General features: G+C 36.3%; 1 protein-coding gene across 1 annotated transcript in view; it reads left to right on the top strand.

The window, feature by feature from the left end:
- Positions 1 to 22,771, top strand: part of si:dkey-37g12.1 (atrial natriuretic peptide receptor 1) — a 169,383-nt gene that overhangs the window by 110,650 nt on the left and 35,962 nt on the right. The window contains exons 16-19 of the mRNA XM_051928534.1: positions 7,261 to 7,365; positions 7,451 to 7,522; positions 9,143 to 9,308; positions 13,124 to 13,276. Coding sequence (XP_051784494.1) covers positions 7,261 to 7,365; positions 7,451 to 7,522; positions 9,143 to 9,308; positions 13,124 to 13,276 — 496 coding nt within the window. The remainder of the gene's footprint in view (positions 1 to 7,260; positions 7,366 to 7,450; positions 7,523 to 9,142; positions 9,309 to 13,123; positions 13,277 to 22,771) is intronic.

Below are 22,771 nucleotides of genomic sequence, written 5' to 3'. Positions count from 1 at the left end.
ACAGATAAATGCACAATAAAAGACTTGGATAAATCTGAAGAAATAACAACTCTAGAGTAGTATAAGCAAACAGTAGAAAAAATCATTTAAAAAAGAATTATTCTGCACCTCACATAGTTAAATCACATCCAAATACAGAACTTAGCCATGAGGCAATACAACCTGAAAACAAAATAAGAATAAGGTCACTATAGAACCAATCATGTTTAGAAACGTTACAGGGCAGTGTTATTTTATATAGAAAAAGAGAAAAAAAAACAGGATATTATCTGCAAATTGATGTAGAATGTAGGAACTTCCACAAATTTATATATAGATGAGAAGTGCACTAGCACTGGGAGAAGTCACCAAAAACTGAAATGTTCCCGTTTTACACAGAAAGAACGGTTGTCCAGATGTTGAAAAAAAAATCAAATGAAATCACAACTGTAGTATATTTTGCAAGAGGTTTTGTCAGTGGCTCAGATATTATTTGGAAGAATATTCTGTGAAATGTAAAGACCAAAACTGACCATTCAGGCAGCTATGACAGATGCTACACTTTTCATGCATGTTTTCAAATAATTACCATTCAGAAAAATACAAAAGGGAAAGCCTTAAAGCCTTATGAAGGCAGAATTTTAAAATACTGCACAAAATGCCTGAAGGAAAAAACTGCTCCAATCAGCAAAATAAATAACAGTAATTTAAAAAACACATTTTGTATTTATTGCCGTACTACCAGTTATAACAAAATAGAAATTCAAGTGATCTGTATTTTTGAAAGAAAAATGTTTGATTTGAGGCTGGAAGATGATATAAATGTTAACATCTTATGAGGTGTAATGAATCGACCACTTTGATATTGTATTGTTGTAGAAATTTTCCTTAATATAGCTGCTTTATAGCACCCCAAGTATACAGGTATATCTGCATGTGGACAGCTGCTTTAAGTAAAGAGATTCACTAGCTCTGCACAAGCAGACCAAACAGTTAAGCCACATCTGTGCCAATCACCAAAGTGGGTGCCCATTCACTGTTCTGCTTTTCATTTTTGGCTGCCCCGTGGGAATATGGCAATCACCCACATCAGGTGCTATTACCACTATACTTATACACTATAATATATTATCATCTAAGTCCCTTTGTTTGTTATTTTGGTACGCCTACACTATAGTCACTGTTAACTATATTGTTTATTTGAGTGTTAGGTATCTGCTTTATAGCGCCCCACATATACAGTCTTAACTGCACATGGACAGCTCCCTCAGGCAAAGAGACTTATTAGCTGTACACAAGCAGACCAAACAGTTGTCTTCAAACCTGAGCTACACTTGTGCCAACCACCAAAGCAGGTACCCACTCACCACACTGCTACAATTGAAAAATGTGTTTTCTTTCGGCTGCTAACCTCAACAGGACTATAGCACACACCTACACCAGGTACTCTTATCACTACACCTTGACCTAATCAAACAGTATAAAATTAATACTATTATAAAGCAACCTTAATTAAACCACAATAAAATCGATGGCAGAAAAAGGAGGAAATATATTTGAAAAGTGATTTAAAAAGTTAAGAAATGTATTTGAAAAAGGGTTCTATTAAAATACACATGCAGAAAATACAAATGATTGAAGAGGAGTCTTTCATGTCTAGGTGCAGAGTTGCTTCAATGTGTTGATCAGTCCACAGAGGTTTTACCAGTTTCTTTGGGTTCTTCTGTCTTTTGTTGTTCCCTTCTCTGCTATTCCTGGCTTTGCTCTCTTTTTTCACAGGTCAGCATGCATCCCAAACTTAAAGGTCTCACTTCACATCAGATTAACAATTCAATTACAAGAATAATCACTAAGTGTTTGCACTCTTGGGTTTTATGATTTGTTTAGGAAGGTTATAGTGCCAAAAAGTTAAAGTTCAGGTGGTCCTGAGTGCTGACTTGTTTAATCAGTATTAGGACATACAGTCCCAATTTCCTACTTATATATTGTTTAATTCATAGTTCAGTATTGTGAGTTTTGAACATTTGTTCTTCATATGGTTTATTTCTATACCCATATGGATACAGATGTTTAACTATGTATTAAATAGTATTAAGTATGTAAATGAAATGCTGGATTTGGCATTTTGGTGAGTTTAGTTCAAGGTTATATTTAGACAGACAGACAGACAGACAGACAGACAGACAGACAGACAGATAGATAGATAGATAGATAGATAGATAGATAGATAGATAGATAGATAGATAGATAGATAGACTGAGGCCTCCGTGACCCCTTGAACCCTCAGACTAGACGTCAGACACCAGGTAAAAGTCCAAATAATGATTTATTAATAATAATAATTGTGCACAAAGCACCCTCCTCTCCACAATACTCAATAATAAACAATACACAATAATCAATCCTCCACACTCCCAGACGCGTTGCCACCCTTCCACCCAGCTCAGCTCGACATCTGGGATTTCCCATAGTCCTTTTATAGTCCTGATCCGGAAGTGTTTCGTCCTCTCTGTCCACGTGACTAGGAACACTTCCGGGTCATATAAAAACTCTTCTTCACCCCGGAGGCACGTCGTTTCTTCCTGTCATGTGATCTTGACGCACCTCCGGGTTATAGGGCACATAAGAGTTCGACAACCTCCCTACAGCGACTCCTGGAGGCCCCCATGGTATCCAGCAGGGCTGTGCATATAAACTACAGAGTCCATGATGCCCTGCTGGAATTCGGGGCACGTTCATGCTGTCGGGAGAGCTCCTCCTGGCGGCCTGGGGGTGAGGGCCGGAGTAGAAAGCCGGCAATCCTTCACAATAGATAGATAGATATTTGTCCTCAAGAGGAAATTAAAACTTTACAGAAGCTCAAGTGAAAATAATATTAATATCATTTACTTATATACCACCTAGTCTCCTGGGTGGAAAGGACAGAGTCAGTTGCCTTCATTGGGTGGCTTCTCTGAGCTGTGGATGGAGAAAGAGATGATATTGTTAGCGACAGCACCCCATCATGTCCCACAGTAGTATCTCTTACCTTGGATGAGCCAAGAAGGAGACATGCTGATGCGCATGTATGACAATATATGTATATTGTTAAAAAAAATCAAGAGAACACTTTAATCACACATCAGATCTCAATAAACGAAATATTCAAGTGGAAAATCTTTACTATTTATAAGTTTATAACTATTAAGAACAAAATGAATAACAATAGTCAAAATCAAACCAAAATCACCAAACCATCGAGGGCTAGATTCAACATCACACCAAAAATCAAAGTCAAAAATTGAAATCACAGGCTGATGAAACTTGCATGAATTTCATAATGTGACATAGTAGAATGTATGCCCAAAACACCCCCCCTCCAGTGCCTGTATGCACTCCCGACAACATCTGGGCATGCTTCTGATGAGACTGCAGATGGTGTCCTGGAGGATCTCCTCGCAGAAATAGACCAGGGCTTCACTGAGCTCTTGGACAGTCTGTAGTGTTGGATGCACTGATACATAATGTTCCAGAGGTTCTCAACTGGATTCAGGTCTGGGGAACATGCAGGCCAATCAGTTGCATCAGTGCCTTGCATCAACTGCCTACACACTCTGGCCACATGAGGCCTGACATTGACTTGCACCAGGTGGAACCCAGGGCCCATTGCACCAGTATAAGGTCTGACAATGGCTCTGAGGATGAGCACACCTGGAGTGCAATGGATGAGCCTCACCCTGGGAGAACCACCTTAGTGAAGCTTGATCTCCATATTTCTAATAGGAGATTATGTTACTAGAGCAGAACTAGAAAAAGCTTTTAGATTAGAGGTGCCTAAGAGAAGCATAACATCATTCTCAGCCACAAGTAAAATAAATCAGTGCAGAAGGGGCACCTCCCTCACTGGACATGTAAAAGAAAAATCGAACTCATACTCAAAATGTGCAGCACTGTTCTAGAACTTAGGGTGTGATCTATGAGGAAAGATCTAAAGAACTTACACTTTTACCGTTAGCAAACTGAGGCTGTTAGATTTTGAAGGAAATAAATAAAATTGGTGCCTAATGTTACCTTATAACTGGATATTACTTTCAATGCATCAGTCATAACTTGCAGCAAATTATAAATAGATTTCACAAAAATATTGTTTAAATAATACAATGCTAATTTATTAAGTGTGTTACAAAGTAATTATAAACTTGGGACAGAATTATGTTACTTCACAGAAGCGAATCAACATTTTCAATCAAATATTTTCATTAACTGTACATAATTGTCCATTTAAATTATCTTCTTCTAATAAGCAAATATCCAAAACTTCATCTTCCTGTTTTGTGAAGAATTCAAAAGTTTTTAATGTATGTTTTAGTCAAGTACTGTTTTCATTACAGTCCACATTGCGTTACTATTGATATTATTTCCTTCATGTGTTTTAATATAGAGTATTTATATATAAGTGGTAACTTGTACTTTGAAAGTTTGTTAATGAGCCTTTTTAAATAAAATTCCATTTATGAACTCACTTTAACTGATGAGCACAGCATGCTTATTTATTATTTGATTATGTCTGAATCATTATTAAATGACAATTTGCAGTCTCCCATAACTCTAGAGTGCCCAATTATTTTTCTTTTCTTTGGTCATTATCTTGTAATACACGCTGTAAATGCATACATCACAACTAAAAAAATATGCATTTTAGAACCAAAATTTGTCAGAAAATGGATTTGCTAACTTAGATATCATCTTTCAGTCCTTTACCATTCCATGGCCACAATTGCTGTATTTTATTCAAGTGCCTGTATTCATCCAACTTAAAAGATATTACTTAGAATAAAACTTTAAAATTGTTTTGTTCAGTTAAAAACTTTTAAATATTCAAAGCACTACAGGCAGTCTTAAGAATATAGTATTATATGGACAAAATTTTGGTAGATGCCACTTGTTTTCAATGGAGATTCTGAATAAACATATGAATTTATTTTTACCAGTTTTGTTGATTTTAGGAGGCCATCACACTCTATAAAGACTCTTTTCAATATACTTATGACAAAAGCATTGGCATAAAGACAATAGTTCTTTACATTAAATGTATACACTGGATATACTGTGTGTGTAATCCTTGGCCTTGCATATCTGTATCGGTCTGCAGTTCTTTTACTGTTTTGGCGCTATGTTCATGATGAAACAATGGACACGCATCCAACAAGACTTGACGATATGGGAAGGTACAGAAACCAGAAAACCAATAGGCAGTCTGGCACAGGTGAAAAAACTGAAAAAGTCAGGTAAAGATATTGATAAATTGGTGACAACAGATGAAGGAGATATGGGGAGTTGAGTCAAGACTGAACAGACTGTGAAGGGACAAGGCATTAGACAGAAAAGAGTGGAACGCATTAACTTTAAATTTTAAACATTTTGAACAGTTTTCATCTTTCATGCTGGATGAAGGATCTGGGTAATGATCTTTATGAAACCAGTATGATTACCTTATCCTGTATTGCTAATCTACGACTTACTGGTGCCAGACCACAGTTTGTGCTTCTTAGTTATACTAAATTGAAATATTACATTAAATGTTGTGGTTATCACATTGCAAAGATGTTTAGTTTAGAACTATTCTAAACAACTATTCATTTGCAAAATAGCCTTTTGTTCTATGCATCTTTATAAAACGTTTGCTAAAAATGTGTTAATTATCACTATTATGAAAGCAGCTAATGAGAGCATGTATAATGATTAGTGGCTGGTTTATTTGTTCATTAATTTTGTTTCTAGTGAAATACTGTGTTATGGTATTTCAATTTAGGAAGCCACACAATTAAATGAAACATCCACAGACAAGATCCACGCCAGTATGGAAGCAAAAATCCAGTTGTGCATAGGTGCTCAGTGTTGGTTAGAGTAACATGAATTATTGTAATGTGTGATCGTAATTTAAGTTCTATTATTGAGTGCTTTGTAAAACTGCAGTATCATGTACCTTGTAAATTGCTAGATGACATCAGAGTCCAATAGTCCATTGTGGTTGTACACAAATTTACTGAAAAAAATGGCTTTACTCCATCTATCCATCTATTCAGTTTGTTAACTAGCTTAATCCAATTTGGGAGTATCATGGAGCAAAAGTTTCGCTTGGCATCATAGGCCACAAGCATGCAACCCAAGACATGGGCCACATTCACACATATATCCACCAGTCACACACTGGTTTGGTGCATCATATAACCCAGAAACAATCCAAACCACTAGACGCTTCCCTCTTTTGCAATACAAAAGCAGAGGTTATGAAAACAAAAATTCCTTGAATTATTAATATAGCCAACATTGATCCCTTCACTGATTATCTTTTCTCGTGTTTAATTGTTTTATTGGTTTTGACAAGCACAACGGTTCAATGACACAATTAAATATCTACCTTAACAAAAGGGTACGTGTCTGTGTGTCTGACTGTGTGTCCATCTAGTTGCTTTGTCTCTGTCATTCCAAAAGATGGTGCATCACAAACATTTCAAATAATCAAATGAATTGCAATTTTGCCATTATCTGATAGATGGCATATCACAAACATTAACACTGCTTTTATGAATCCCATGGCAAATGGCATATAACAGAGACATACTGTATTGCATGGTGCACCAAGCTGAGGTGTATGTTAATTACTAAGATTTCAACCCATCCTAGATGGGTAGCACAGCTAGTACTCTATATATAATTATAGTAAATAGCATGTTAGGCAGTACAGAACAGAAAACAAATGTCTAAATAATATTAAAGAATGATAATAATGCAGGTGAAAAACAGACAATAACTATGTATAATAGGAGTGATCAATAAATACAAATAGAAAAATAAAAGTAGAAAAGTAAAGTATCTATCTATCTATCTATCTATCTATCTATCTATCTATCTATCTATCTATCTATCTATCTATCTATCTATCTATCTATCTATCTATCTATCTAATATCTAAGATTATTCTAGGAGTTAAAAAAATGAGTCAAGACATTTAAAAAAAAAGATGGATTTATCCTTTTCAAGTCAACTTAAATGTTCTGGTTAACTGAATAAGTATGCCTGCTAGACTTCTGTTAGAGATTGTTTTTAGTGAGGAAAAGAGTGTCATGTAATTACAGCAGCCATTGATTTAGCTGGGGGCTTTTCAACACTAAACACTAGCTCTGCAGTAGCCACACATATTCCAAATGGTTACAATAGCAACGGAATCTGTTCATATTATATTTATATATTTTTTAATTTGAAGCTGCACATTGAATTTATGGCTTTATTTTCTTACAGTGTAATAGTCTACATCACCCCAACATCTGCTGCTTCATTGGAGCATGTGTGGATCCCCCTAACCTCTGCTTATTAACAGAATATTGTCCAAAGGGGAGTCTACAGGTATCTGATTTTTTTTCTTTTTTTTAAATATGAAGGGATAAATACAAGTGCAATAATTTATTTTGTTTTTTAATGTTTTTTGTAGGATATTTTAGAAAATATGTCAATTAAACTTGACTGGACCTTTAAATATTCTCTCATGTTGGACATTGTACAGGTAGTATGCCATTCAACAATACCTCTTTTTATTTGTATGTTTCATATTAAATGTCTCATATTAACTTCCTTTTATTTCAAATTGTAAAGTACTTGAGCTACATTGTTTGTATGGAAACATGCTATATAAATAAATTTGCTGTTGATGATGTAGTATGTTATAAAAGACAGTTTAAAATATCATCTTCATTCCTAGAAATGTTGGTCAAACAAAACGTTTTAAAGACGTCTGTAAAGTGATTCTGGTGTAGCTGCGTTTGTCCCAAATTATGACCAAAGTTCTGCAGCTTTCAGTTTGCTTCAAAGGATGATTCAAAGGATGTGACAAGTGTTTTAAATAATTCCACAGAACAAATATCTTTGTTTTAAAAAGTTTTATAAAATTCAAAGCAAAATAATTCACTCAGAAAATAGAGAAAAATTTGATATTAAAGAAATGAAAAGTTCTTGTTTAAGAAAAGTTCTGCTAAAGGTTTCATTTCTCTAAGTTTGGTCATACAGTCGTACTTTAGGCATGTTAAGCACGGTCAGAAAACTGTATGCCATTTGCAAACTTGTCTAATAGTTCATGCTAGTAATAAGACTATTTCTTAACTGGCTTAATTAAAACTCAGTTTTTACAGATAAAGCAAAAGAAGTTCTATTTCATATTAACTTACAGGGGGTAAAAGACTACACCATAATCTAAGTAGCTGTGTGAAAATGATATTCTGTTACTGAAATTGAACAATTCTAGCATTAACAATACACATTATAAGATTTGGCTGTTACATCATGGATTAGTACAGAGAAATCTTTAATTTAATTTTCTTATTTCCTTCCATTTCCTGCAGCATTATAAATACTGTGGTGTTTGATGAAGCCAAAGGAATCATTTATTTAACTTATATCTTTCTGTTTTTCTTTCCAGAATATTAATATTAGAACATAGACCATATTCTTTGACTACTGTGCATGACAATCACTATATTTAATTGAAAAATAAGACATTTTTATTTATTTGAAAAACTAAGAAATTAAATCTTTCGAGCATTTGTAATTTGTACATAGCTTAGTTCTTCTAATAGTTGATCCAAACTCTTCTAAAAAACTATCACTGCATCTATAGACAATGAATTTTATTTCAATTCTGCGCCACTGTTTATGTTTTTACATTCATTGCATTTTAATTATTTAGCCAAATACAAATTACAAATACCTAAATACTGTTTTGTTTTTTTGTTTTTCAAATTTTCAACAGGCAGTGTGGTGTAGTTGGTTAAGGCTTTGGATTTCAGACCCTGAAGTTGTGGGTTTAAATTCTGACAATATGTGACCATGAGCAAGTCATTTCACCTGCTTTTGGTTCAGTTCGAGAAAACAAAAGAAATGTAACTAATTGTATCTCAAATGCTTTAAAGGCATCAGCCAAATTAAGCAAATGGAAACATCTGTACACTAGCTTTTTAAATGACTATAAATTGACCTTGTCATTTAGTGGTGGGAAATGAACCAAGGACCTCAAGTTTTGCTGTCCTGTGCCTTAGCCTCCATAACCAAGTGGCTTTATAACATTTTCTCTTAAATGCATTACCCCTTCCATTCTTCTTCATTTTAATTAAAATTTTTTTTATTACTCAAGGGGATGGACTACCTTCACAAGAGCCCCCTGAAATCACATGGTTACTTGTCATCATCAAACTGTGTGGTGGACAGTAGGTTTGTTTTAAAAATCACAGACTTTGGACTTAGTGGGCTCAGGAGAGCACATACAGAAACCAGTTTAAAGACCACTGCCTGCTATCAAAGTGAGTAGCATGATGTTGTTCTTCAATAAAGTTTGTCAGAAAAGATTTTTTTACTTAGAGTCATGTCATATTCTAACCCACTCAATCCAGACCAGGTTTGTGGGGGGATGCTGGAGCCTATTCCAGCCAGCATAAGGCACAAGGCAGGAACAAAACCTGGACAGGGATCCAGTCCATAGCAGGGACAACACACACACACACCAATTTAGAGTCACCAATGCATCTAAAATGCATGTCTTTGGACAGCCGGAGGAAACTGGAGCACCCAGAGGAAATCCAAGGTGACATGGGAAGAACATGCAAACACCATGCAGGGAGGACCCAGGACACATATGCTGGTCTCTATACTGCAGGACAGCAGTGCTACCACTGCACCACCATGCCACCATTTTTACTTACAATCTTGGGTTCAAATCTTGACCTTGTCACTGTGAGTGTGGAGTTTGTAGATCCTCTCCATGTCTATGTGTGTCTTTCTGTGGCTACTTTGTTTTTTTCTGTTCACTTAACAAAGACATTCAGATTAGATCAAATGACAACTCAAATAATGAATTGGCCTGACAGGAGTAAGTTTAAAGAGTGTTAGTGAGCCTTGTCATGGACAGGTAAGATTCTTGCCTTGTGCCCAGTGCTGATGGGATAGGCTATACCAATCCTGTGATCCTGAAGGAGATGAGGAATGAATGAATGTGTGTAATATATGAAGGTAAGTCAATAATTACCTATACTCTTGTGCTAATTTTATTTGGGCTAGCGTTACAGCTTTTCTTGTGCACATACAGAAACATGGTGGGTATGCAGTCACAGTGGTAAATTTTCAAACTTGACCACTCAGTTTCTTTTGTTGTTTTCCACGAGTAAAAATGGCTGCTCCGCTCTCCATTTGCATCAAAGAGAAGTATTGTCTAGTAATTTGCTTTTCATGGGCTGAAGGTAAACCAGGGGTCAAGATCCATAGAAGTTCTTCTGCACAATATGGAGACAGTGTCTTGCCAGGGTGGAGTGTTTACAAGTGGATTAAGAAGTTCAAAAATGGGTGAACAAGTTTTAAGAATGAAGAAGGAGCCCATCAACATCCACTGCTGACAACATCACTGAGCAAGACTGTACCATGAATCTGAAGAACCCACAACCAATTTGGTCCCTGGTACAAATTCAGCCCATAAAAGTAGATCACTGCTTGCTGCTCTTTTTAGGGGCAAATGGAGAACAAATTGGACAAGAGAAACTGACTGATCAAGGTCAAAACTTGATCACTGTGACCTGAGTCACACCATGTTTGTTAATGTGTGTGGGGGAATCTATACAGCCAACCCAAACAAAACTATCACAAAACTGCGGATAATTATTGATTTACCCTTGTAGTAATGAGATCCTGCACTTTCACATTTCCTGAAGAATAGAATTGGTGCCCAGTCACTGTTTTTATGAACCTTGCATGCTGAATACTTTATATCAGGTTACTTTAGTTTTCTCTCTCATACACCATAAATATAAGCTAATTAGATGAATAGCCACATGAATAGATGAATACTTTAATGTATACAGCTCAAAATTTTCAAGCACCTGGTGAAAAATGTTAAGTTTAAAAAAAAGGTTTATTGGGGATAATTAGAAATTGCATACTGAGCATTTGATAGATAGATAGATAGATAGATAGATAGATAGATAGATAGATAGATAGATAGATAGATAGATAGATAGATAGATAGATAGATAGATAGATAGATAGATAGATAGATAGATAGATAGATAGATAGATAGATAGTGTGACAGACTGAGGCCTCCGTGACCCCTTGAACCCTCAGACTAGACGTCAGACACCAGGTAAAAGTCCAAATAATGATTTATTAATAATAATAATTGTGCACAAAGCACCCTCCTCTCCACAATACTCAATAATAAACAATACACAATAATCAATCCTCCACACTCCCAGACGCGTTGCCACCCTTCCACCCAGCTCAGCTCGACATCTGGGATTTCCCATAGTCCTTTTATAGTCCTGATCCGGAAGTGTTTCGTCCTCTCTGTCCACGTGACTAGGAACACTTCCGGGTCATATAAAAACTCTTCTTCACCCCGGAGGCACGTCGTTTCTTCCTGTCATGTGATCTTGACGCACCTCCGGGTTATAGGGCACATAAGAGTCCGACAACCTCCCTGCAGCGACTCCTGGAGGCCCCCATGGCAGGGCTGTGCATATAAACTACAGAGTCCATGATGCCCTGCTGGAATTCGGGGCACGTTCATGCTGTCGGGAGAGCTCCTCCTGGCGGCCTGGGGGTGAGGGCCGGAGTAGAAAGCCGGCAATCCTTCACAATAGATAGATAGATATTTGTCCTCAAGAGGAAATTAAAACTTCACAGAAGCTCAAGTGAAAATAATATTAATATCATTTACTTATATACCACCTAGTCTCCTGGGTGGAAAGGACAGAGTCAGTTGCCTTCATTGGGTTCTGATGAGACTGCAGATGGTGTCCTGGAGGATCTCCTCGCAGAAATAGATCAGGGCTTCACTGAGCTCCTGGACAGTCTGTAGCATTGGATGCACTGATACATAATGTTCCAGAGGTTCTCAACTGGATTCAGGTCTGGGGAACATGCAGGCCAATCAGTTGAATCAATGCCTTGCATCAACTGCCTACACACTCTGGCCACATGAGGCCTGACATTGACTTGCACCAGGTGGAACCCAGGGCCCATTGCACCAGTATAAGGTCTGACAATGGCTCTGAGGATTTCATCCCAGTACCTAACATCAGTGACAGTACCATTGCCTAGCACATGGAAATCTGTGCAACTCTCAAAGGATATGCCTCCACAGACCTCACTGACCCACCACCAAACCAGTCATGCTGGATGATGTTGCAGGTTGCTTATCATTTACCAAGGCATCTCTGGACTCTTTCATGTCTTATCACATTGCCTCAGTGTAAACCTGCTCTCAGCCATGAAGAGACCTAGGTGCCAATGGTGGACCTGCCAATTGTGGAAATCTCTGGCAAATACCAACTGAGATACATGGTGATGGGCTGTTAGCACATGTCCCAATAGAGGAAATTGGGCCAGAAACATGCACACCAGTAGCCAGTTGGTGGTCATTTTGCAGGGGTGTGGCGGTGTTCCATCTGTTCCTTCTCACACAAAGGAACAGATAACGGTCATGCTGCTGGGTTGATGCCCTTCTACGATCCTGTGAAGCTCTCCTTGTATAATGGCCTGTCTCCTCTCTCCACTTCTCCTCCTCCATGTTCTTGAGAAGGGGAATAATGATAAGTGGAATAATGGAGCATTGGTTAGCATGGCTGTCTCATTGCTCCAAGATGGTTGCATTCCATTTGTCTGGAGTATGGCCAATCCTTTTTTTTTCTAAGTAGTCTTGTTTCTTTCCTCATCCATGAGGTATATGTAGGTTAATTATTATTTATAAATTGGGCTTGTGTATTTCAGTGTGCCTTTTCCAGGATTAGTTCCTAATTTGTGCCCTTTGTACAGAAATAGACTCTTGCCCTAAGAGACCCTTAAACTGAATTAAGTGGATTCAGTTGGATGGACAGATGTATGTGTGTGCAAAGTGAGAATACAGTACACATTTGTGAAAACATTAATGGGATAATATTGTAAATAAAGGCAACGTTGACTTGTATATTTTAAGAAAGTTCCCTTTTTTGATTAAGGATTTTTATTGTCTTAATTCTATCTTATTATCTTAATTAAACCACGCTATAATTAAAAATTGTTTTCTGAAAGTTTCCATTTTTTATGATTGGTATTCACATCTTCTGATGACTTTGTATAATTATTAATTAGGTTTACTGTGGAGAGCACCAGAATTACTACGAGAAGAAATGCCAAGAAATGGGACGCAAAAAGGAGATGTATACAGTTTTGGCATAATAGTACATGAAATTGTTTATCAAAATGGAGTATTTTATATTCCTGGGTGTATTCTTCAGCCACATGGTACAGTAACTATTTTCTTTCATTTTCATTGTGATAGCAGTTCTTTTTAGGAGAACCTTTTTTGTTCAGTGGATAGTTTTGACACTCCATAGCATGTTAGTTCACCTGGGGTATGATGCCTTCATTTAAACTTGGATTTGTTGTGCTGCACTTGTTTAGTATTTGCTCAGAAACTTAAAATCATGCTGTTAAATCAATTGCTGCACTATTAGGATGTTCTCAGGCTATTCACAGTTCCTTGTGACATTTGACAATGATAAGCATTCAATGATTGATTTAAATGACAGCAATCACTTTTAGCATCATCTGCTGAAAAGCTAAGATCCAATACACAGTATAATATACGCTCGGATTCTTCAAGCCATAATGTGAAGTAATATTTGATTGTATGACAAGTAATTCTGAAATTTTGTCATGAATAATACAGCATGAAAACATTTCTCATTGTGAACCAGTATCCACATATAGCTTAGAGAAAAAACAGAAAAACAGAAGATCCTCCTTTTACGACTGAAATTAACGCTTGTCTGACACCACTATGTACATATACAATGTCTGCATTTACTTAAACTGATTTTGATACATAATATGCAGGCTTCTGTAAACATTATATTATATTATATTATATTATATTATATTATATTATATTATATTATATTATATTATATTATATTGGCAGCCATGTGGTACAGTGATAAGCTGCACCCTCACAATTTCAGGGACGGCTTCACAGACCTCAGCTCAGTTCCTATTCCAGTCTTGGTTAGTGTGCAGCTCACACGTTCTGTATATGTATGTGTCAATTTTTTCTTTCTGCACTGTATTTTCCATATCCTTAACTTATGAATAGGCATTGGATTAAATTAAATGTTTAAAAAATTAATCACCTTGAAATTTGATAAGAAATTGTAATTTGAGTCTTTTACCATAATGTGTGTCTTGCTCTTAGAAGTGAATGCAATACAATGGTTGCCACTGTTATGTATAGAAAACAGCACAACTATGGAAGGCATGCATACAGTACTTACACAGCTAGATTTCAGGAAATTTAAATTAAAAGTTCAAGATCAAAAAGAGATGTTGTTTGAGCTTGCAACATACAGTAATGCTTTTGCCAGTGAACAGCATTGAAAGACAGACAAAGAAGGAAAGGAGACAGTGTTGCACTATATGTTAAACATAATATTCAGGATTAAAACATCAAGACAAAATTTCTATATGTTGTGCTAGTAAGGAAAAAAATCCATAGATCTGGGGCCTCATGTATAACGGTATAAAATTCACACTATAACATGGCGTACGGACAAAAGAGGAAATGTTCGTACGTACAAAAAAATCGAGATGCATAAATCTGTGCGAACATCAACTTCCACGTTCTTCTGCTACATAAATCCCGGTCAGCGTGAAAAGTAACGCACATGCACACACCTGCTGGCCCTTCCCAACTCCTCCCAGAATTTCGCCTTTTTGAATATCCAAATCAATATAAATAGCCCTTAAACTTAGCCTTCTGTGAAAAGACAATGGCAAAAGCATGAGGGAAAAAAGAAGAATTTCAGCGAATATGAAGTGGAGGCAAGGAAAATCGTACTATTTGTTAGTTTAAACAGTGGTATTATTGATCAAGTGACATAGCGTGTCAGAGAAATTCGAAAACTCAAGTTCACAAAGTCGCACAGTGCCCAAAATAAAAAAGAAGTTGTCAGATATCAAAGTTGCAATGAAAAGGCAAGTCTTAGCCCACCGTCTGAGTGTCATATGAAAGCTTATTAGGGTACAGAGAATAAAAAAGGCACACAGTGGGGAAAAAAACACGAAATGTCAACTTTAATCTCGACATTTCCACTTTAATCACATAGTTTATTTTGTCATTAAAGTAGAACATCATAAACTTCATCTTAAAATCGTTTAATTTACTAGTTTCTCAAATCCCATCGTAACTAAAGTAGCGCGTTAAATGCTTCGTTCTTATTTGATCTTCTGTGTGCTCCATTTGTGTGAATCATTATTTGCTTCCGGGCTTTCTCTTCCTCCGACAGGACACAGAATCCATTACATTCGTAATATTATAGCTCTCTGAATAATTAAAATACTGAGATGTATACGTGATATCATTTTCATGATGATATGAGTTAAAGCATGTTATTAAACATGGGAACACGGTGGCGCAGTGATTGTTCATGTCTCACGCAAGATGCTTGCTGCGCCATGCGTGACCTTCAATGAAATACTTTATTGTAGCAGTACTGTCTCTTTCAAACGTAATAACCTCCAATTCCTGTCCTTACTTTTCTTTCTCCAAATACCCAATCGCCACACAATCAGCTCTGTAACAGACGTTAAGCCATCTGTAAGCTTTGAATGCCGATTCTTCAAAACTTTTAAGGAACATTTAAATATCTTCGTAGTATATGTTTAATTTTTCTATCCATCTATCATTCCAGTGTCGCGCCAGCACCAGCAAGAATACAGCACGAGGCAGGAACAATCCGTGAATGGAGTGCCAGCTCCTCGCTAGCGATGCGGCACTGTGTCCTCACATGTTTAATTATTAACAATATAGATTATTTAAATGAAGTTAAAGTTTTATCTGTATAATATAATAAACATATTTTGCTGCATTTCATCTTAAAAATGATATCATCATCATATGTAAATACGCGCTTTATAAAGTGGCTCAGGTTGTGCAATAGTATAACTGTAGTGCAAGTTTACAGTGAGGTAATTATACTTATAAGTACAAACAGTTCTACAAGGAGCACTTGATGGACTGATTGAGTGCATTTATAGTTCTTGGGATGAAACTGTTTCTGAACCGCGAGGTCAGCACAGGAAAGGCTCTGAAGTGTTTGCCATATGGGAGCAGTTCAATAGACAGCATGGCTGAGGCAGTGTGTGCTTGATGCTGTATACCGATAATTCTCTTTCCGATCAGCTGCTGTATATCTGTGATTCCCCACTCAGATATAGTGATATAAATACTCCGAGTAGTGCAGTGAGAATAATATGGAAAAAGATGATCTGCTGTGGCAACCCCTAACGGGAGCAGCTGAAAGAAGAAAAAGAAGGTGCAGTGACAGTAACAACGCTACAGCAGCTATGGTATTTAAAATAGTTTGGATATTCCCTGGACCATTATATTGTTACAGGTTAATTACACTCAGATGCCTTAAACTAATAAACAATATGCAGTTAGTTTCAGTGTATATGATAAAGCCGCGTCAGGGATGTGGATCTAAAAAAGAAAAGGTAACCACACGGGAACAGTAGCACTGCTTTGACGCTGGGTGCCGCCAGTTTGCAAAACCGAGCAGAAAACTTGCGTACGCCAGGGTTGGAGCTACCGTGAAAATGTGCATGGCTTTACACCAAGTTTAGGTTTTATACATCGCGATTTGAGCATGGCAATGGGCTTACGTGACATTTTTGTGCGTACGCACCATTTATACATGAGGCCCCTGGTGATTAAAGTTTGCTGCAGGGCAACAGATTCTGATTTTTAAAAAATATCATTGTGTATCATTTAATTACATATGATGTGGGCAATAGAGACAATGTAGTAATCATGGCTGATTTTAAAGTTCTAAACATTAATTGGGAAACCCCTCTTGAAAATAACAAAAAGATGAAGTTGAAAACGTATCCATGGCACATGAATGTTTTCTCAATCTGTTTGTTGAAAGCCAAACATGAGGTAACTCCCTTTGTAGATCTTTTGCCATAATGACAAGTTGTTGGTTTTGTTATTGACACTTCAGGCAACAGTGATCATAACATGCTTAAATAAGATTTCTTCTATGAAAACACACATATGTACACCAAAGACTTACAATGTGCAGACAGTAGACTTTATGGGGTATGACAAATTTTCTAGAATACACAGAACGAGAAACTATAAATGTTAGGTAGTGTCACTTTTAGAACATCCTGATTCAGACTCAAAAATAAGAATATTTCAAAAACCAATAAAACAAAGAGACTAGAGAATTGTCCAAAATTGTTAAATAAGGACATCATCCATCCATTCATCCAGCCATTTTCCAACCCGCTGAATCCGAACACAGGGTCATGGGGGTCTGCTGGAGCCAATCCCAGCCAACACAGGGCACAAGGCAGGAACCAATCCCAGGCAGGGTGCCAACCCACCGCAGACATCATCTAAAACATAAGACTAAAAAGGTCACTGTATAAAATAACTAAACAACAAGATTTACAGGAATACCAGACACTACAGTAAGGGATATAACAAAAAGCATTTGAAAAAACAAAATAAACTAAAAAAAATTTTCCCATTCTACTCAATTAAAAAAAAAGAAAACTATAAAAGATAATTTAAGAAACCTTAGTCATGCACAAGAAATCAGAGAAAATAAGAAGCAAATGAAAAAATATGTATAGTGTAACAGAGAAAATAAGTGGAATGTCTTAGGCAGAGATAAAAAAACAAGCTCTGAGTGTACAGATGTCAAAACTGAACAATCAGAAATGCTTCAGGCCTTCGATAAAACCCCGGAACCTGATGGCATATTTGTAGTTGTACTAAACGAAAGACATTATTTGTAAAAATTTATTGAGTATATTTTCATAAATACTCCATATGCTAGAAATACCTGATCACTAAGAAGTTGCAAATATGGCTGCAGTCTGTTACGATTGGTGCTCATTTTACATTTTTCTCCAGCTGTCTTGAAGCTTAAAACCTAAGTTTGTTGTCATTTTGGGGGTTTTGCCAGCCAAGGAATCTAATTCTATAACCAGAATTTTAATTAATGACAGCTTTTGTTTTTAAGTTTTTTATTTTCTACCATCTATCTGATGCCATTTTGTGTTGGGGAGATTCGTCACAATTCTACAGTTTGTTTATTGACACAAGTTCTGCATTTTGATTTTGACTTTCAGTTCGCAACTTGACTTTAATGATTCTTTGACGTATAGTTTTGCTCCTTGATTTGCCTTCTTTTAGTCTGTTCTTTCACTGTGTATTTTGAAATGAAAGCCATTTTTATACTCAGTGACAAAATAATTCTGGTAATTAGATATGGCAACATTCTGATTGACTGTATCAGTTTATGCTAGTATGAGAGAAAACTGGAGAAAACTTTTATAAAAAAAAAATTGTTGCTCATTTGGTGGACCTGGCAAGAGATGTCAGCTCTTCATCTGCATCTTCTAGATAATGTTATTGCAGTGGTCAGTGTGCTTAAATTTGTATTCAGTTAAGAAAACTAAATGGACAAGGAGATTTTGACAATAAAGAGCACCCTCTTCCTCCTGTGACTAAACAATTGTAGTGATGTGGAATCTGAGCTGTTTAAGATTTAAGGACAGTTATGCCTCATTATAAATCTGTTTGTTTTTGACTGTAACACATTCTACAATCTTCTTCTTTTTTCGGCTGCAACACAGCTATTAAATTTGCCAAAAATTAAAATTAATGTTCATACTAAAAATAAGTTATAATGTTTGAACATAATTTAAAAATTCTAGTTGCTACATGTACAGTATCTTTTACTTTTCATTTGACACTTGGAAAAACCACCCATTGCTACAACAGTCTTAATGCACTCACAGTGACCATAGCACATAAAAAGCACAGCTGAGAACACATTCCTCTAATGCACATAAGAAACCAAGACAATAACACTGGTGAATGTTAAAGCTCATTAGACACATTAGACACAGTTATTATTTTTTTTCAATGGCCGACACATTTTTCAAGAATTATCATTGTGTATCATTTAATCACATTAGATGTGGGCAATAGAGAGAATGTAGTGATCATGGCAGATTTTAAAGTTCTAAACATTGATAGGGAAACCCCTCTTGAAAATAACATTTAGGTTATTTAGGTTAGAAGACATAATGCTGTTGGTCAGCTCTCTTCTATAAATAAATATACTGCGAATCTACATGTATTTAATTAATGAAGTGACTGAAAGTAATAAATGTAATATAATAAAGTAATTCATTCACATTATAATCAGTAAGTCAGTCAGTCATTTTCCAACCTGCTATATCCTAACACAGGGTCATGGGGGTTTGCTGGAGCCAATCCCAGCCAGCACAGGGTGCAAGGCAGGAACAAATCCTGGGCAGGGCACCAGCCCACCACAGGACACACACACACACACACCAAGCACACACTAGGGACAATTTAGGATCGCCAATGCACCTAACCTGCATGTCTTTGGACTGTGGGAGGAAACCCACGGGGAGAACATGCAAACACCATGAAGGGATGACCTCTGAAGCAAACCCAGGTCTCCTTACTGTGAGGCATCACATTATAATCACTTAGCAAATTGTTTTATTCACAGTAACAAAGAAAATTTGAATAAAATTAGTGTTTATCAGAAAATTAATATATAAACAAGCCATACTGATCAAAACTTTAAAGCAAAGTACAGTATTACAAGTTTAGCTTGCAGACAGTTTAATGACAGGGGATATACGAAATGGTGGTGTCAAAAATGCCTGAGTAAAATACTTCACTAAACAAATGTTAAGATAAAATTCAGTAAATTGTTTTCAGAAACAGATTCCTTGCCTAGAAAAAACTGCGCAACAATTGGCCATTCAAGGAAATTGCTAAAGAAAAGCCCCCAAAAAAAATAATTAACTAAAAAAGAAAAGAAGAATATCTGTTTTACTAATGATGATACAAGCTAACCACCAATCAAAATTACAAAAAGTCAGATCAAGTAAATAATGAGCAAAAATAGATCTATAAAATACAGAAATATTGTATTGTGTGTCCATAGTAATATCAGTGTTCCATAATAGAAAGAAGATTATTCACTTAAGCTGCTAAATTGAAATTTTATATGGTACTTATTTTTGAGGCGGCACGGTGATGCAGTGGGTAGCGCCCCACTGCTGCCTCGCAGTTAGGAGACCCGGGTTTGCTTCCCGGGTCCTCCCTGCATGGAGTTTGCATGTTCTCCCCGTGTCTGCGTGGGTTTCCTCCGGGTAATCTGGTTTACTCCCAAAGTCCAAAGACATGCAGGTTAGGTGCATTGGAGATTCCAAATTGTCCCTGGTGTGTGTGTGTGTGCACGCCCTGAGGTGGGCTGGTGCCCTGCCCAAGGTTTATTTCCTGCGTTGCGCCCTGTGTTGGCTGGGATTGGCTCCAGCTGACCCCCATGACCCTGTAGTTAGGATATAGCGTAATGGACGGATGGATGGATTTATTTTTGATTGTTTCAAGTACTTTATAAATGCAGACACTGTAAGATTAAAAAATGAGGCTGCAGGCACATTTGATTAAATCTTGGAGGAAATTTATAACAGTAACACTGAGTTAACTACAACGAGTGCACTTATTCAAGGTAAGGACAACTGTTAAGCTAAAGGGAAAAATCACCCAATCTTGATTCCCCACTCTGACTAATATAAGCTAATTTTCTTATTGCACTGTACCTCTGATATTATTGATGAAAGAAGGAGTAAGCTGACAGCTGAGAAAGATGAAATGCATTTTTTTCAAAACAGTGAGCAGAGAGATGTGCAAAAGATGAACCAGTAAATAGTGATTTTTTTGTGTGAAGTTGTCAAAGGTGAGGCAGCTAAATCAATAATCAATACTGACATACACACAGAGGCATTTTCAGTATTCCATTGTTTTCTTTTTTAATCATTGAGTATTTGGGAAAATAATACTATTTATTTTCATTTTGAAGTTGTGTACCTTTTCTATTTATATTGAGGTATACAAAGAGTTTATTATATTTCTGTTCCGAGTGATTTTTAATGTATATGATACTAGAATTACAAATCCTCTAATTTCATTTTTCACAAATATACACAATATTATTTTTTCATAAGTCCTGTTGTTATGTTTCATCCTGTGGGGTGGTAGGAGTATTTATCTGAGAACCTTATATATGGTAATTTTAGTTTATCATCCTAAATGAAGCACATTAATTCATATAGCTCATTAAAAACATAGTATCTGTTAAAATAAAAAAAAATTGCATTGTTATTGGTATAGACAAATACTCAACATTTCAATATTGGTATCATTATTGGTAAAATAAAACTGTTATCATGCCCTGTACACTGGTTATTACAGACCAGTAAGTCTCACTTCTATACCACACTAAATTCTGGAAACTATATTTATATATTGAAATGAATATGGAAAGGAATTAGAAAAACAATCCATCTGTATGAAGATAGTACACTCAATAACAGCCAGCTTGGTTTTATGAGAAGAAGACTTTTTTGAACAGACCTCTGGAATAGTTCACAAAATCAAAGCATATAGCCTAGTTTCTTAGCCTTTGATACAGTCCCACACTGAAGAATAATTTGGAAAGCAGAAGCTATAGCCGTCAGATCTTGATTTCAAGTGGGTTTACTGGTAGGAGACAAACAGTACAGATAAGAGGTGCTCCACCTGGGGTGAAGTCATCAGTGGAGTTCCTCGGGTGTCTTGTTTTGAACCCTTACTTTTTCAAATTTAAATTAATGACACACTTTCCTGTATTCAATGTGTGAAATATGCAGATGATCCTGAAATTAGAGAGACAGCAGATATTGAGGTAGCAGAAGTAATTCTAAAAAAACCTAAGCTGAACAATCTTCAAAACTAAACAAAAATGTGGGAAATATATTTTAACATTGAAAGGTACAAAGTGCTACATGTAAGAAAATGTAACATTAATTATAAATATAAGATGGGAGGCACTGTCCTACAAGAAACAACCTCAGAAAATGATTTAGGGCTTTATGTCGACACAACATCCTCATGGTATAAGCAATGTACAGGAGGAACTGAAATTCAAAACTGCAGTAACAAAATCAGCAGTGTTAAATGAAACCTTTAAATGTATACATCAGTCCAGTCTTTCTGTATATTTTCTTTACAGGGATATTGTGTTCAAAATAATTACTTATGAACACTCTGAAATAACTTTTTTTTTTTTATGTCCGGCACCTCCTGACTCACAAATGTGAAAAAACCCCAAATAGGATACACTGAACAACTCGACCTGATGTCTAGTTATGTAAGATATCAATCTTTTTGGGATTGCCTCCTATTTTTGGCCCTCTGGACCCGAAAAATGCTAATATTTAAAAAATGTGACACAACTGTTCTTGATTTTTATATACTTTTAGCTCATGAAGTAAAACATTACATTTCATTACAATACATTAGGGTGACTTACACTAATTCAGACCTTTTTTAACTCTTTAAATTTGCTGTGTGTTGTATATAAACCAAAGGACATTATGCTCAGACTATATAATGCACTAACAAGACTGCATCTGGAATACTGCATGTAGATCTAGTTGCCAGGTTACATAAAAGACACAGCAGCTTTTGAAGCTGCACAGAACAACCAGGTGCATTCCAGGTCTAAAGACCATGTCCTGCCCTGGCAATCTGTTGGAGTTAAACCACTTTAGCCTCAAGAAGAGAATGCAACAGAATTCTTTAAAAAAAATGGATTACATACCCAAGGACACCAATTGGAATTAAGGGGAACTGTA

Source organism: Erpetoichthys calabaricus, chromosome 5, assembly GCF_900747795.2.
Source record: "Erpetoichthys calabaricus chromosome 5, fErpCal1.3, whole genome shotgun sequence".
NCBI lineage: Eukaryota > Metazoa > Chordata > Cladistia > Polypteriformes > Polypteridae > Erpetoichthys > Erpetoichthys calabaricus.
Note: the sequence above shows the minus strand (reverse complement) of the source record. Positions and strands in the feature narration are given on the sequence as shown.